This window comes from Rattus norvegicus, chromosome 1, assembly GCF_021556685.1.
Source record: "Rattus norvegicus strain SHRSP/BbbUtx chromosome 1, alternate assembly SHRSP_T2T, whole genome shotgun sequence".
NCBI lineage: Eukaryota > Metazoa > Chordata > Mammalia > Rodentia > Muridae > Rattus > Rattus norvegicus.
This window is the reverse complement of record NC_141534.1, coordinates 93,670,922-93,684,926: the sequence shown is the minus strand read 5'-3', so window position 1 is coordinate 93,684,926 and position 14,005 is coordinate 93,670,922. Positions and strand designations below refer to the sequence as shown.

At 54.9% G+C, this 14,005-nt stretch overlaps 2 protein-coding genes across 8 annotated transcripts; one reads left to right on the top strand and one right to left on the bottom strand.

The window, feature by feature from the left end:
- Nucleotides 1–1,457: 1,457 nt before the first annotated feature.
- Egln2 (egl-9 family hypoxia-inducible factor 2) lies at nucleotides 1,458–9,658 on the top strand. 6 transcript variants are annotated; one of them, XM_087555073.1, is made up of 7 exons: nucleotides 1,458–1,529; nucleotides 2,544–3,640; nucleotides 6,773–6,937; nucleotides 7,961–8,080; nucleotides 8,439–8,575; nucleotides 8,771–8,838; nucleotides 9,133–9,658. In XM_087555073.1, exons 2-7 carry the CDS (start codon nucleotides 2,774–2,776, stop codon nucleotides 9,186–9,188), a joined length of 1,413 nt encoding a protein of 470 aa, XP_087411199.1. In that variant the 5' UTR covers nucleotides 1,458–1,529; nucleotides 2,544–2,773; the 3' UTR covers nucleotides 9,189–9,658. The 6 variants fall into 6 exon arrangements, with proteins under 6 accessions (XP_087411199.1, XP_087411204.1, XP_087411203.1 ...); XM_087555075.1 differs by lacking the exon at nucleotides 1,458–1,529 and adding an exon at nucleotides 1,775–1,906; XM_087555078.1 differs by lacking the exon at nucleotides 6,773–6,937 and having other exon boundaries at nucleotides 2,544–3,277.
- On the bottom strand, nucleotides 9,648–13,353 carry Cyp2t1 (cytochrome P450, family 2, subfamily t, polypeptide 1). 2 transcript variants are annotated; one of them, NM_134369.2, is given in 9 exon segments: nucleotides 9,648–9,934; nucleotides 10,027–10,168; nucleotides 10,390–10,577; nucleotides 10,684–10,825; nucleotides 10,900–11,076; nucleotides 11,817–11,977; nucleotides 12,224–12,373; nucleotides 12,691–12,853; nucleotides 13,120–13,353. In NM_134369.2, coding segments are annotated over 9 exon segments (1,494 nt in total). In that variant the 5' UTR covers nucleotides 13,309–13,353; the 3' UTR covers nucleotides 9,648–9,752.
- Nucleotides 13,354–14,005: the final 652 nt, after the last annotated feature.

The window sequence follows — 14,005 nt, the reverse complement described above, 5'->3', positions numbered from 1 at the left end:
ACAGAGGCTTGTTATAGCCTAGACTAAACTGGAATTTGAGGTGTCCCTGCCTCAGTCCCCCGTGCGCTAGGATTGCAGGTGTGCCCATGTCCATACGTACTTCATGGTTCGTCAGAGCTGGTGTGTGCAGCAATGACGTGTCTGTGTGTGACATGCATGAATCCTTCCAGGACTTGTACATGGGGCAGTGTCAGTGGAACGTGTGATGCTGTGCCATGTGAGTAGTCTCTGGCCTGGTGACTGTTGGTGAGGCTGCTGCCGTGTGCAACATCAAGACCAGGGAACTGGGGACTCTTAAGGCTGCCTCCATGATGTGTCTGGTTTGACTCAGTGTATGCCTCATGTCTGCAAACTAGGACGGTGGCTCACTGTGTGTTCCTAGAACACGTGCTCCTGATACTTGTTTCCTTGTGTGTGTCTGTGTGCCTGTGAACATGAACATTCTTCTCCATGTGCCACTGGAGTTCTTGTGCAACCCAGACTCCTGGTCACACTTGATGATGATGTCTTATCTCCTTGTACCCCGATGTCTTTATATGGCCTTCTGGAGACAGGTGCAGCCCCCCCAGGACAGCTTCAGCTGCTCTCACAAAAGGTCAGCGAGTATCCGACCCCATTGATTGCCCATTTGGTAGGCCCGGAGTTGGTGGAAAGGGTGGGGCATTCAAATAACCCTATCCACATAGCCCTCCCAGAAATGGTGTTATAAATGTCAGGAGTAGCTTAGTGAGAGAGCACTTGCATCGCACGTGGGAAGCTCTGAATTCAGACCCCAGCACTACATAAACAAAAAAATCCACCCGGGCTAGAGAGGAGCTGGGTTTTGCAAATGTCTTCTCTGTGAGTCTGTCCCAGGTTGCTTTAATCTGACTCCCACAGTTGCCCTGAGGGAGAAGCAAGGAGCGGGTCATGCAAATAGTACACATTTGTTCGTTTGTTCTACCCGGTTTCGCTTCTCTAAGGACATCCCGTACTCACCGTTATTTTTTTTAAGTGCTTATGTAAATTACTGACGTAGGAATTTACATACACTTTCCAACTAACTGCGCAGTCATTTCTCAATATCCTCTTGGGTTGTGTGCAGGAACGGCCCATGTAAATGATATATTTGCATAGCAAATGCCAAGAACCCAGCTGCTAGCCATTCTCTGACACTTTTGGCTCTGAGGGGTGGGCCTTTCTGTGTGAAACTGCTCATTCGTACCCCCTCCAAGGGGCCGTCTTAAGAACTCACAGAACGCCTTTTCCTGAACCTGCGTGTTTGCTTTCGCGTGGAAGGGGCGGGGCACGTAATGCAAATGAGCCTCGCGTCCGGGACCAGCTCACTTTTTTCTCCCGTAGGGTGTTCTAAGCCTCCTGTCACTGTGCGGTTCGCGCACGCGCAGTCTCCTCGGCCTGGCCGCGGTCACGTGCCCACCGGGCGAGGCGGGGGCGGGGCGTCGCGGGCGGTGGGGGGCGGGGTATGGCGCGCTGTGAAGCGCAGGGCGGCTGGCACAAACGGCGGCGCCGAGGCCGGAGGAAAAAGCTCGGTGAGGGGGTCGCGCGAAGTGAAAGACCTGGGGAGGAGAAGGAACCAGAGGTCCGGTTGCCGGACGCGGACGACTGGGCCGGAGGCAGGAGGCGGGAGCGCGCGCGGGCGGCCGCGACCCCGCGCTAGGGGGGTTGGGGGTGGGGAGGGAAGCGCGCTCCCGGCGCGGCGGGGCGGGCCATCGAGGGCGGCGGGAGCGCGCAGTAACCACCGAGGGGAGGGGCCGGGCGGACGCGGCCCCGCCTCAGTCGTCCGCGGCGTCCGGCGGCCCTTGGGTCACGGCGGAGGGGTTTGGGGAGGGAGGCAGTCCGGTCGGACCCTCCTCTCGGGCTCCCTTCCGTCAGTCCGTCCGTCTGGCAGGACCTCCCTTCCGGCTGGGTGTGTGTCGGGCCCCAGTAGGCTTCCTCCCGTAGGGCACAGGTCAACCCCACCGGCCCTCTCGCTCCCCTGCCGTCTTGTTTTTCTCCCTGTTCTCTTTGTCCCTGGACTCCCGGTTTTCCCCGCCTGTCCTGGCTCGTGGCCTTCCACCCAGGCGATCTGGTTCCCGTGAATGTCGCGCGGTGGCATTGCCCGCTGGTTCCCCACAACCCCGACTTTACCCTAGATTCCACATTCCCGTTTTCTGTGTCATCCTCCCTCCTTATCTCTGAGTCTCTATAGAAACCTCTGGCAGGTACCTCGTATTTCCCACTTCTCACCATTGCTTTTCTTCCTCAGATCTCTCTATCTCTCCCTGTTGCCTTCCTCTTTGGGCCGTCCACGCAGTGTTCTCTGCACTTTTCCTCTATTACTCTTTCTGCCAGACATTCCCTTTCAACCCTCTCAAATTCCCAAGATATATACCCCTATGCCCCCTCGTCTCAGCGAGCGTGTGTGTGTGTGTGCGTGTGTGTGTGTGTGTGTGTGTGTGTGTGTGTTTGCTGTGGCCCTGTCATCTGCTTACCGCTGGTACCATTCCCAGCCCTTCCCACCTGCTTGTCTCTGACTCTTAAGTTCTTCCTTTTCTCTCTTCCAGCCACCCCCATCAATCCTTTCTCAAGCTCCTAGGGACAACTGTGGACTTGGGGATCAGCGAGCACCCCCAGAGCACTAAAGGAGCCCCTGCTGCCTGCCCTGCCTCACCCTGCCCCACACGAGGCCCAGCGGCCCCGGGCTGCATCAAGTGGAGGAGGAGGAGGCGGAGGAGGGTGGCACCATGGGCCCGGGCCGTGCCCTCCATGCCCGGGGGATGAAGACACTGCTGCCATGGACAGCCCGTGCCAGCCGCAGGCCCTGAATCAAGCTCTCCCTCAGTTGCCAGGGTCTGTGTCAGAGTCCTTGGAGCCTAGCCGAGCCAGGATGGGGGTGGAGAGTTACCTGCCCTGTCCTCTGCTCCCCTCCTACCACCGTTCAGGAGCATCTGGGGAGGCCTCGGCTGGCAACGGGACCCCCAGAACCACAGCCACTGCTACTACTACCACTGCCAGTCCCCTGCGGGAGGGCTTTGGTGGGCAGGATGGTGGTGAGCTGTGGCCACTGCAGAGTGAAGGTGCTGCTGCGTTGGTTACCAAGGAGTGCCAGCGACTGGCGGCCCAGGGTGCCCGACCTGAGGCCCCCAAACGGAAGTGGGCCAAGGATGGTGGGGATGCCCCTTCACCCAGCAAGCGACCGTGGGCCAGGCAAGAGAACCAGGAGGCCAAGGGGGAAAGTGGTGTGGGCTGTGACAGCGGTGGCGGCAGCAGCAACAGCACTACCCATAGCAGTGGCGAGGCAAGTTCTAGGCTGAGGGAGGAAGCCCAGCCCTCTGCACCTGAGCGCCTGGCCTTGGACTATATTGTGCCTTGCATGCGGTACTATGGTATCTGCGTCAAGGACAACTTCTTGGGGGCAGTACTGGGTGGCCGTGTGCTGGCTGAGGTGGAAGCCCTGAAGTGGGGCGGGCGTCTACGTGATGGGCAACTAGTGAGCCAGCGGGCGATCCCACCGCGCAGCATTCGTGGGGACCAGATTGCCTGGGTAGAAGGCCACGAGCCAGGCTGCCGGAGCATTGGTGCCCTCATGGCTCATGTGGACGCAGTAATCCGCCACTGTGCAGGGCGGCTGGGCAACTACGTCATCAATGGGCGCACCAAGGTAAGGCACTTTTCCGGTGAGTGCCTGATGCTTTGGCATGCGGGTCTGGAGGCAAGCCTCTGGGGTTGTGTAGTAGGGTGTAGGCAGCTCCACCAGAGAGGCTACAGTTACCTCCCTCTAGACTTTGATTTTTGTACCTGAAATAGGAGTTCAGCCTGGGATGGCAGTGGTCCTTGACCTTGGCAGACCAAGAGCCCCTGACTGTCGTAACCCTCCTTAGACCAAGGGTAGGTCAGCTGTCATGCAGAAGCAGAAGTCTGGCGTTGTCGCGGTAGCCTAGGCTGAGGATGGGTGCTGCCTGTGTAGTTGAGCACCTAGCCTGGCCTCCATCCTGCCCTGGAGCCTACTCTTGGCATCTGCACCAAGAACCGCTTCCCAATGGGGTGACACTGGGTGACAGTGTGCTGGCCCAGGTAGAACACTTGTCAGCATCTTTCCCACTCCTCCCTGCCCCAGTCCCTGTTCTTTGTCCTCTGTCCGTTTGTCACTTCCTGCCTGCATTTCTCTGATCTCTTTCCTTGACCCTCTGCCTTTATATTTTTCTCCTCCATTCCTCCTTGTTGCAGAACAGTAGTTCCTAATGTTTTTGAAGTCAAGGCTTTTCAGGTAAATCTGCTGAAACCCATAGACCTCAGGAAAGGCATGCATTTGGTCGGAGTTTGTGGGCAGTTGTCAGGGTCTCATAGGCCTCCAGCAGTTCATTCAAGAACCAGGGGTCAGGAGCCCTGACTGGACAGTGACCCCCCATGCCTTTCTGGTCTGTGACCGTATCCATTTTCTTCATGGAAGAGTATGTGAGCCTGCGGCTCGGTGTCATTTCAATACAGTCCGTTGAGAGTACCTGCTGCTGGCCAACAGTGGTTCCTGGCTGGTGATCTTAGTAGGCTGTGTTCTGCCCTGTAAGCGGGAGGCTGTGTTCCCAGTGGTGCCTCCCTTCTCTGTGGGGTCCTATCTTAGGTTCTGCCTCAATACAGCTTTCTTTTCAGGCTGGAACTGGCTTGGGGACCATGGTTCCCCCACCTCCCACCCCCGGCCCAGGCCTATTTCCTCCCCACCCCAGCTGGAACTAGTCCTACTTCCATCTCCCTCCTGTTATGTGAGAGCTGAAGAGCCAGAGCTGGCCCCTCCCTGGGTTGGCTTCTGTGCAGGCAAGATCGGTGTTGCTTCCCCGGCTCAGCAGCTCTGCAGGAGGGAAGTCAGGAGGGACACAGGAGAGCTCAGTGCCCAGAGACTGGGCACAGCTCTGTAACCTCAGGGTGGGAAAGCTGGGCCAGGTGCCTGGCTACTCAAGCAGTCTGGGAAAGCAATGTAAAGGAAGAAGTTGTTTTCCCCTGGGGCCTGCTCCCACCTGTGTTATTGACAGGACCTGAGCTAGGCCTGCAGAGGGGTAAGAGTCAGGTTCTTCTAAGTGACTCTTACCCCTCAGGAGGGAAGAACAGGTCAGATTGGTGGGGAGGGAGAGCTAGCTAGCCCCAGCACTCTACACAGCAGCTCCATGCTCTCCCATTTACAAAGGAAGAGCCACATGGAGCCTTCCTTCCTGTGCTCTAGAGAGACTATGGGGTGTTGAGGTGATCTGAGGCAGTGGCAGTGAGGACACTGACCAGAAGCGTGGCCTTGGCCAGCAGTAACCTAGCCTAAGTCATCTGTGAGCAGAGCTCTTCCTCTGCCTTTCCCTTCCCTTCTCTCCCTGTCTCTTCTCTGTGGACTTTGTAGTTGGAGGAGTTGACTCTGGCATCAAAGATGAGCAGAGGTACCCCAGGGAGGGTCCAGCCTGTTTGGTTTGCCCCTTTAAGAGCAGCTTGGAGCAGGGCCTGCTGTCTGGCCGAGTCACTGGCTTCTGATATGGCATGTGTGGCATGGTAGGGTCTTTGGCACATTATTACAGTAGTGGTGATTCCAGGATCCTGGAGAGTAAGTTCCTCTGTCACTCTACTGTTATCCCTGTGGTTGACGCTTTTCCTCAAGGGGGCGCTGTTCGGGGTAGCTCTTTGATATCGCAGGTAGAACCCTGGGTACCCTGGCTTTACCCAGAGCTGCCTGGACAGCCACCCAGATGCTTGAGTCCTGAGCAATAGTGTTGTTAGATAAGCCCACCAGAGACCACCACACGGACACACTTAAAGCCAAAAAGGAAGTCTATTGCTGGCTGTCAGCTGCGTGGGAACTTGCCCAGATCATGCAGCCCCCAGCTTTTCAACTGTTTGTCTTTTCTGTACAAAAAAGCATATTCTGGTTGGCACATATCAGTTAGCAAGCAGCAGAGCTACAGAAGCCAAAACAGAAGAGCAAGGTTGGTTCATTTAGAGACTTTCCTGGAACTGTGATCTATATCTTTGTTCCTGTTTTAACAGGTATTGGGGAATTATGTGCTAGGTTCTAAGTTCAGGACAGTGCCTCTAACATGCCAGTTGTGCTAAGGCCTAGGGACCTGTTAAAATAACCCAGGCAGGGTTGCAGGCTTTGGGGTGGGGAGAAGGTGGGTGTGTTGAGGTTTGAAGCAGAGGGAGGGTCAGGACTTGCAGGCTGATGGTCTTGGTGCCTTTGCTGGGAAGTTACACTTTTCTGGTGTGTGGTGCTGTGTGGTGACTGGTTAGAAGCAGTGCAGCACGCCTGCTGTCCCCATCAGCTCCAAGAACCTGCTCAAGCCCTGATGGGAGTCCCAGCTCAGGAGGCCTTGCCCATCTCTAATGAGTGACTCATCGATTCCAAGCCACTAGGCCACAGGCACGTGCTTTCCTCCCAGTAAGTGATTGCTTGGAGTGCCATCCCATCTGTGGAAGCCATGCAGAGAAGACTTTCTCTCCTGAGCTCAGAGGCCAGGGGTTTCCCCCGGAGGCCTTCTCACTTACTGTACCCTGGTACTGAAGCTCATTACTGCTGTGCAGCCTTCTCTAAGGCTCTTTCCCAAAAGAGCGTCTGTGCTGGATCTGGTGTAGAGATGGGGTGCAGAGAGGACTTCAGTGTCCACAGTGGGATGAACCCTGGGATTAGTAGGTAGAGAAGATCCTTGAGAGAAGGATGTAGGGCTGAATTAACCTCCGTGGAGCGCTGGGTAAGCCTCCTGTTTGAGCAGCAGACATTGCTGTGTCTGATTATGAGTGTTTTTCTATGGCTGTCTTGCTGGGCTAGGCTGGACCCAAAAATACAGCTGTACATCGTCGGGGAGCCCCAGCTTGCAGAGAAGTACCTGAGCGGCGGGGTCAAGACAGATGGTTGCTGAATGGGCAAAGAACGAAGGATTGTCATGCTAACTACTCCAGTTTGCTTACTGTGAACTCCCACCTCTTGTGCAGGGTGACTCTGACTTTAGTAACTTTTCAGCTTGTGCTTCAGTTCTCTGTCCTGTCGTAGCAGACACTGTGTCTTTGCAGATGCTCATAATCTAGTTCAGCTCTCAACATCCTGTGAAGTGCTGTGACCTGAAGTGGGGAACTTAATGGACTTCCCCAGTGCCACGGCTCATTCGGCGGCAGGGACTTGACCCTGCAGATTGGGTCTGCAGAGGTGGCTGGGCCTTGCCCTGTTAGCTCCCTGGTAACAAGGATGCTCAGGCCCTGGCTTTCTGGTTAAGAGCCAGGGACATCTGGAACCCCAGACAGACCTGTGCCCACAGAGATGAAGCCCAGTGGAGGCTTGCCTCTGAGATAGTGTCAGAGGAGTCAATGGAAGCCCATTTTACAGGGGGTTGGTTGAGGTCTATTGCAGCCTTGGGCTGGCAGCAGAATGCTTGGAGCTGGAATTCTAGGTCAGGTTCATGTCCTGTGTACATGGGACAGATCAGGTAGCTGGAACTGTAGTCAAGTGTGGGCAAGTCAGCTTGACTCCACATTAGAATTACCTGAGGAAACCTTGGAAAACAATCTAGGCTGTACCTTCTTCAAACCCTAACAACTTTTAACTCGAAGAAGGCTCCAGACTCAGGGAACCTCCATATCTCAAAACTTATTAGGAGAGTCTGTGCTCACCGAGTGCTTGAAGCCTCCCTCTCTCGGAGCTGGGCTGCTTAGTGCTGGATCACGGGTGTGCACCTCGCAGCACTACCCATGGCTAAGGTAGCATCTCTAAAAGCACAGCCCTCATTTACACACTGACGCCCTCTGCTTCTGGGGTGGGGGTGGCAGCGTGGGTTGTTGAGGGCAGAGCTTAGATTTCTGTGCTTGAGGATGGAATCTGGCTAAATTAGGAAAAAGTTCTCTTGGGCTGGAACTCCCATAACCTAAGATGATAAAGGACAGACCTGGGGCAGGAATGGTTAGCCTGCTTCCTCAAGGTGTCCCTGCCTGGTCTCAGTAAACCACCTTCCTCCGTTTCTACCAGGCCATGGTGGCGTGTTACCCAGGCAATGGGCTCGGGTACGTGAGGCATGTTGACAATCCCCACGGCGATGGGCGCTGCATCACCTGTATCTATTACCTGAATCAGAACTGGGATGTTAAGGTAGGCTGTGGGGTTGGGATGTCTGCTTATGTTCCAGCTGGGATCCTGCCCTCCACTCCTCAGCTCACAGGGCAGTGAGATCTGCAAGCTCCTCTTTTGCTGACTGTGTGCCCTCCCCCTCTTCCGGGAATGGTGCCGTCCGCTTAGCCCCACCCAGATTTGTACATTCTCCCCCTTTTCCTGTCTTTAGTAGCTTCCTGCCCATCTCCATGGCAATGTAGACTCTGGGCTGTCATTCTTTTTAAGTGCCTGAGTGGTGGGAGGGAGTGCTGTGTGCTGGTGCTGCGCCCCCTGGTGGGCACACGGGTGCAGTATAAGACAGAGGCTTCACCAGTAGCCTCATCTGGCCTGCCCCCAGGTGCATGGCGGCCTGCTGCAGATCTTCCCTGAGGGTCGGCCAGTGGTAGCCAACATCGAGCCACTCTTTGACCGGTTGCTCATTTTCTGGTCTGACCGACGGAATCCACATGAGGTGAAGCCAGCCTATGCCACCAGGTATGACCTGTACTTTAGGGATGTGTCCAGCTGCTTCCCCTGTGCCAAACATTTCTTAGATTGTCCCCAGTCCCCAGAGTTGACAAGGGAGTGATGAGATGCTGAGAGGGCCTGAGTGGGGCCTGAAAGGGTGGAGGTGTCACCAGAGGTGGCTCTAGAACTGCAGAAACTCATTTTGACTGCCCAATTTCCCAGGTACGCCATCACTGTCTGGTATTTTGATGCCAAGGAGCGGGCAGCAGCCAGAGACAAGTATCAGCTAGGTACCTGCTTTCTTCCTTTGCCCTTCCTAGTCCCTGTGCTGCCAGGGCCTTAGCCCTTTTTATCCCCTGGTGCTGAAAGTGGTTCCCAGGGCCTTTGCCGCAGCAGGCCGGCACTGCCGCAGCCCACTCGCCCAGCCACTCTGCATCCCGTCTACCCAGTTCTTGCCTACTTCCCTGGCATCTCCAGCCGAGCCCCATTGCTTCCTTAATGCTCTCCCCATCGTCCCAGGTTTCTTTCGGTTTCTTTGTCCCTTCCTAGTGATTCACAGTTTCTCGTCTTCCTCTCATCCTCAGCATCGGGACAGAAAGGTGTTCAAGTACCCGTGTCACAGCCAGCTACACCTACCTAATGGCCAGCCCCAGAGCTGCATGGGCCAGCAGCTCCTGCCTTGAGGGGAGCCTCAGTGCCCGCCCCTTCCCTGACACTGCTGCTGCTTCTGGCTTGCCTCTGGATGTGTGGTGTGGAGGGCACTGAGTGTCACTGAGGAGCAACAAGGAGAGGCCTCTGCTGCCCCGTGAGCAGTGGCCAGTATGGCTGGTGGCCTATGTCCTGCCATGTCTGGTCCATTGCGTGTTGAGCTGAGGGGAGGCAGGATTTGGGGTTGAGGTGAGTCATGGCCTCTTGCTGGCAAAGGTCTGTTGGGGGGGTCATCTCACCCCCTCCCCACTCCTCCAGCCTGGAATGTGAAGTGGCTCCCCAACCCCCTTGCTGTGGCACTTTATGGACTGGGCTGCCACTGTTTGCAGAGTACAGTGCCATGAGGAACATGGGTATGGAGGTCCTGCCAGCCAAGAAATAAAAGTTTACCTCAGAGCTGCACACACTTGTATTCCTCTCCGTAAAGAGATTCACACGTACAGTTAGGGCAGTGAGGATATCAAGGCCACTGAGATCAGAATACTGAAGCCCAACCTCAGCGGGCCACCAAGCGGAGCTGGAAGGCTGGGGGCACATTGCCTAGACCAGTGCACTGTGGAGTAAGGTCGATGTCAGCAGGACTTCCCACAGGGAGCAGGGAGAACTTCTGCAGGATAGCCGTCAGGAAGAGGAAGATCTCAGAGCGGGCTAGGCCAGCACCCAGGCACATCCGCTTTCCTGTGGATGTGGGTGCAGGTGTGGGGTAAGCAAGCACCTCTTGCCAGTCCCCCAGTGTTAGCCACCCAGCTTCCCTCCCTCCCAGCCCAAACCTGGGGCAAAGGGCATGAAGGCGTCGTTGTTCTGGAACTCGCCCTGGTCATCCAGGAAATTGGTGGGATTGAAATGGTCAGGGTCCTTGAATTGGGTGGGATCCCGATGTGCAGACACAAGCAAGGGAATGACGAAGGTGCCCTGGAGGACACACAGACGTGAGTGCTGGCTCCTCACCCAGAACCTTTCTGTTGCTGTTGGCACCTAACGCAGGGCCTGCAGGTGCTGGGCAAGTGCTCTCACATAGCTGCACCCCAGCCCCTAAGGTGATAGTTGGAGCCTGGGAGAGGAGCCCCCAAGGTACTGATAGTGTTAGCCCTTCCCCTTCCTCCCAGTGCAGAATTCCCAGGCTCCCTGTGCACCTTGTGCAGGAAATGGTTCCTGAGGTTTACGTCTCGGATGAGGGCCCGAGGCAGTCCCAGTGGTAGCACGCTGATGAAGCGCTGGATCTCATGCAGCACCGCATTGGTGTAGGGCAGGTGGGCACGGTCTGCTAGGCTAGGGGCACGGGTCCGGCCTACAGTGGCGTCCAGCTCCTCTTGCACCTTGGCTGAGGTCATTGGAGGCTGTGGGTTGTGCTTTACTGAGATCCCACCCCAGCCACTCTCTCTTCACTTAGGGTGAGGGGAGGGGAGGGGTGTACCCAGTTCTCAAACCTGCCACCTCAGGGTACTTGAGCATAATGAGGAGCCCATAACGCAGAGTGGTGCTTGTGGTCTCCGTGCCACCAAAGAAAAGATTGTGAGTAGTCATCACCAGTGTCTCATCCTGGAAATGGCTTTCCGGGTCCTGATGTTCCTGGGGACAGACAGGTGGTCTGATGCCTGCTGGTTGACAGGGTGGGTACCATTAAGGGCGGCAGGGACTGGTACCTTATCCATTTGTTCGAGGAAACAATCAATGAAGTCACGGGGCTCCCCAGTCTGTCGTGACTGCCGGTGCCACTGAATTTGCTCAGAGATGAAGAGCCGAAGCTCTTGGAAATTTTTGAAGATTCGGTGGTGGGGACCAGGGATCCAGTCCATGAAGGATGGGAACATGTTGTATGTCTGGAGAGACAAGGTTCTTTTCTTTTTCTTTTTAAAAAGATGGTCTTACTATCCATGACTAACCTGGAACTCTATATGTAGACCAGGCTGGCCTCAAATTAGAGCTCCTCCTGCTTCTGCCTTCACAGTACTGGGTTCAAAGGCCTGTGCCACCATACCCTGCTGAAATAGTTTTTTTTGTTTAAAGATTTATTCATTTATTATATATAAGTACACTGTAGCTGTCTTCAGATACACCAGAAGAGGGCATCGGATCTCTTTACAGATGGTTGTGAGCCACCATGTGGTTGCTGGGAATTGAACTCAGGACCTCTGGAAGAGTAGTCGGGTGCTCTTAACCGCTGATCCATCTCTCCAGCCCTTTTTTTTTTTTTTAAAGAGTTTTTTTTTAAAGATTTATTTATTTATTATATATAAGTACACTGTTGCTGTCTTCAGACACACCAGAAGAGGGCATTGGATCTCATTACAGATGGTTGTGAGCCACCATGTGGTTGCTGGGAATTGAACTCAGGACCTCTGGAAGAGCAGTCAGTGCTCTTAACCGCGGAGCCATCTCTCCAGCCCCTGAAATAGAAACCTGGTCAAGGCCACGGTTTCTCGGTAGGGAAATTAAGTCAGGACTTTGTGGGTTGTAGAACTTTGCCATTAAATCCACAGCCACTGTAGGTAGGGCTGTGCCCCTGGGATTTGACACAAGGCTGCATGTAAAATGGAGAAATTAGAGCCCATCCTCTCACCTCACCCCATCGGGAACTCATGATACGGAAATTGTCACTGAAGAGGTCCAGGAGCCTCAGGAACTCTGGGTCTCCATAGTTGTAGCGCTTTCCGAAGACCACAGTACAAATGACATTGGATACAGCGTTGTCCAGTAGCCGCCGAGGGTCAAATGGAGCTCCTGGGGGTGAGAGCAGCTCTGAGTAATAAAGTTGCTCCCCCAAAAGTAACCACTTTAGTAAGATCTGCAGAGGAGAGAGACCCCCACCCTCAAATCTCTGAATAAGATGGTTTGACAACCTCACACACAAGCGGTGGTCCCTCCTCCACATAGCTCCGTTGGATTTGCATTATACCCAAAGTGGTTTGGCAGTCCATAGTCATTCCCCCCAAACCAGGTACTTATGCTTTCCCTGTCAGACCGCACCCATGGTGGCTTGAAATTCGTCCAGCACACATGCGGTCTCCTCCAGGATGCGCTCCTCAATGGTACTCGTACCCACGCCAAACTCCTTCAGTGCTCCAAGTGCAAAGTTGCGAAGCGTACGCCAACGCGGCCCATTAGAAAACACTATGCCTACAGTGGGAACCAAAACTCAAGAGTTGGCCACACTGGGTCTAGTAGCTTCCTTACCATTCTAAGAATGGCTTCTTACTGCTTTGCGCTTCCCAGACCATGTGCCAACCACCTCAGCTGAGACCACACACGCAGCCTGACCTCATCTTTGCTGATAGGATCCCTGGCCAGCTCTTAGGCTGCTATTGGTTGCGCTGTCACCCTCCATGGACCACAAGCCTAACAGTTCGCCCTCATTAGCATCATTCTTTGTTAGGCCCCGCCCATTTTGCACAATTGATGGTCTAGTACTCACTTCCACCCACCCTGGACCTCACCATTTCCGTGGGTGAAGCGTTCGAAGACAGCCATGGACCCGCGGCCAGAGAAAGCATCTGCCTGCAGTACTAATGCATCCCGCAGCGCCGCATAGCCGCTCAGCACCACGGCAGGGCGCGGGCCCAGCCACACGGTGAACACTGGGCCCCAGCGGCTGGAGAGCTATGGGAAGTGCCATATGGGAAGAGATCTCAGCGCTCTCATCTTCCTCAGACCCAAAAGTTTCCACCTCACCCCCTCATTCCACAGGTCTAGGAGTTCTAAACCGCCTCTCCCTTTACAGACCCTTGGGGTCTAAAACTAGCTCTTAGACACAGGGGTCCAGGCCTCACTGTCCTTCCTCAGACACAGGGGTCTAGGCTCCCAATCCTGTCTCTTCAGTGAAGTAGGATTTCTACCCTCTCTTCCCAGCCCACAGTAGGAGCTACCTCCATGAGCACACGGTCCAAGTGTCCAGACTGTAGCTGCAACAAATTCCCCAGCAAGGGAAGCGGTGCAGGCCCAGGGGGCAAGTCTTTCTGCATCCGAGCTCGAGCTTGGTGGGCCAACCAGCCCCACGACATAAGCATTAGCGTTAGAATCAGCAGCAGCAGAAGCGTTGCCTCACAGGTGACCATCCTGTCTGAGGTCCTGCACGCTGTGGTAGCCGTTTAGTTGGTAGGGAAATTTAAGGCGGATAAAAGCAGGGCGGGGACTAGTGTGGGAGGTGCAAGAGTTTGGGGCCTCTCTGTTCCTTGAATGCCTAATCCCACGTCTCCACTCGCAGCTCTCCTTAAATCTACTCTCCCTGAGGCTGTGTCTGCTCACACACGCGCGCACGGATCCCCCTAAGTCCCCTGTTCTTGCAGACCTGTTCTCAGTCCCCCAGCTGTTTCCGGGGGACTGCTCTGGACAGTACCTTTGAATGCCAGACAGGCATATCTCCTGCTTCCGGAATACACTCCCGACTCTTAAAGACACCGCTGACAAACAACATTGGCCTGGCACTCCTGGGCTCTGTGCCTTTGGTTCCTGGGAACTCACACCCCGGACTTTAGCACTTCTGTTACTTTTTTTTTTTCTTTTTCTTTTTTCTTTTTTTTTCCGGAGCTGGGGACTGAACCCAGGGCCTTGCGCTTCCTAGGCAAGCGCTCTACCACTGAACTAAATCCCCAACCCCCCCCCCCTTTTTTTTTTTTTTTTTTTTTTTGGTTCTTTTTTTTTTCGGAGCTGGGGACCGAACCCAGGGCCTTGCGCTTCCTAGATAAGCGCTCTACCACTGAGCTAAATCCCCAGCCCCCCCCTTTTTTTAATAAATAACTTTTATTTTATTGT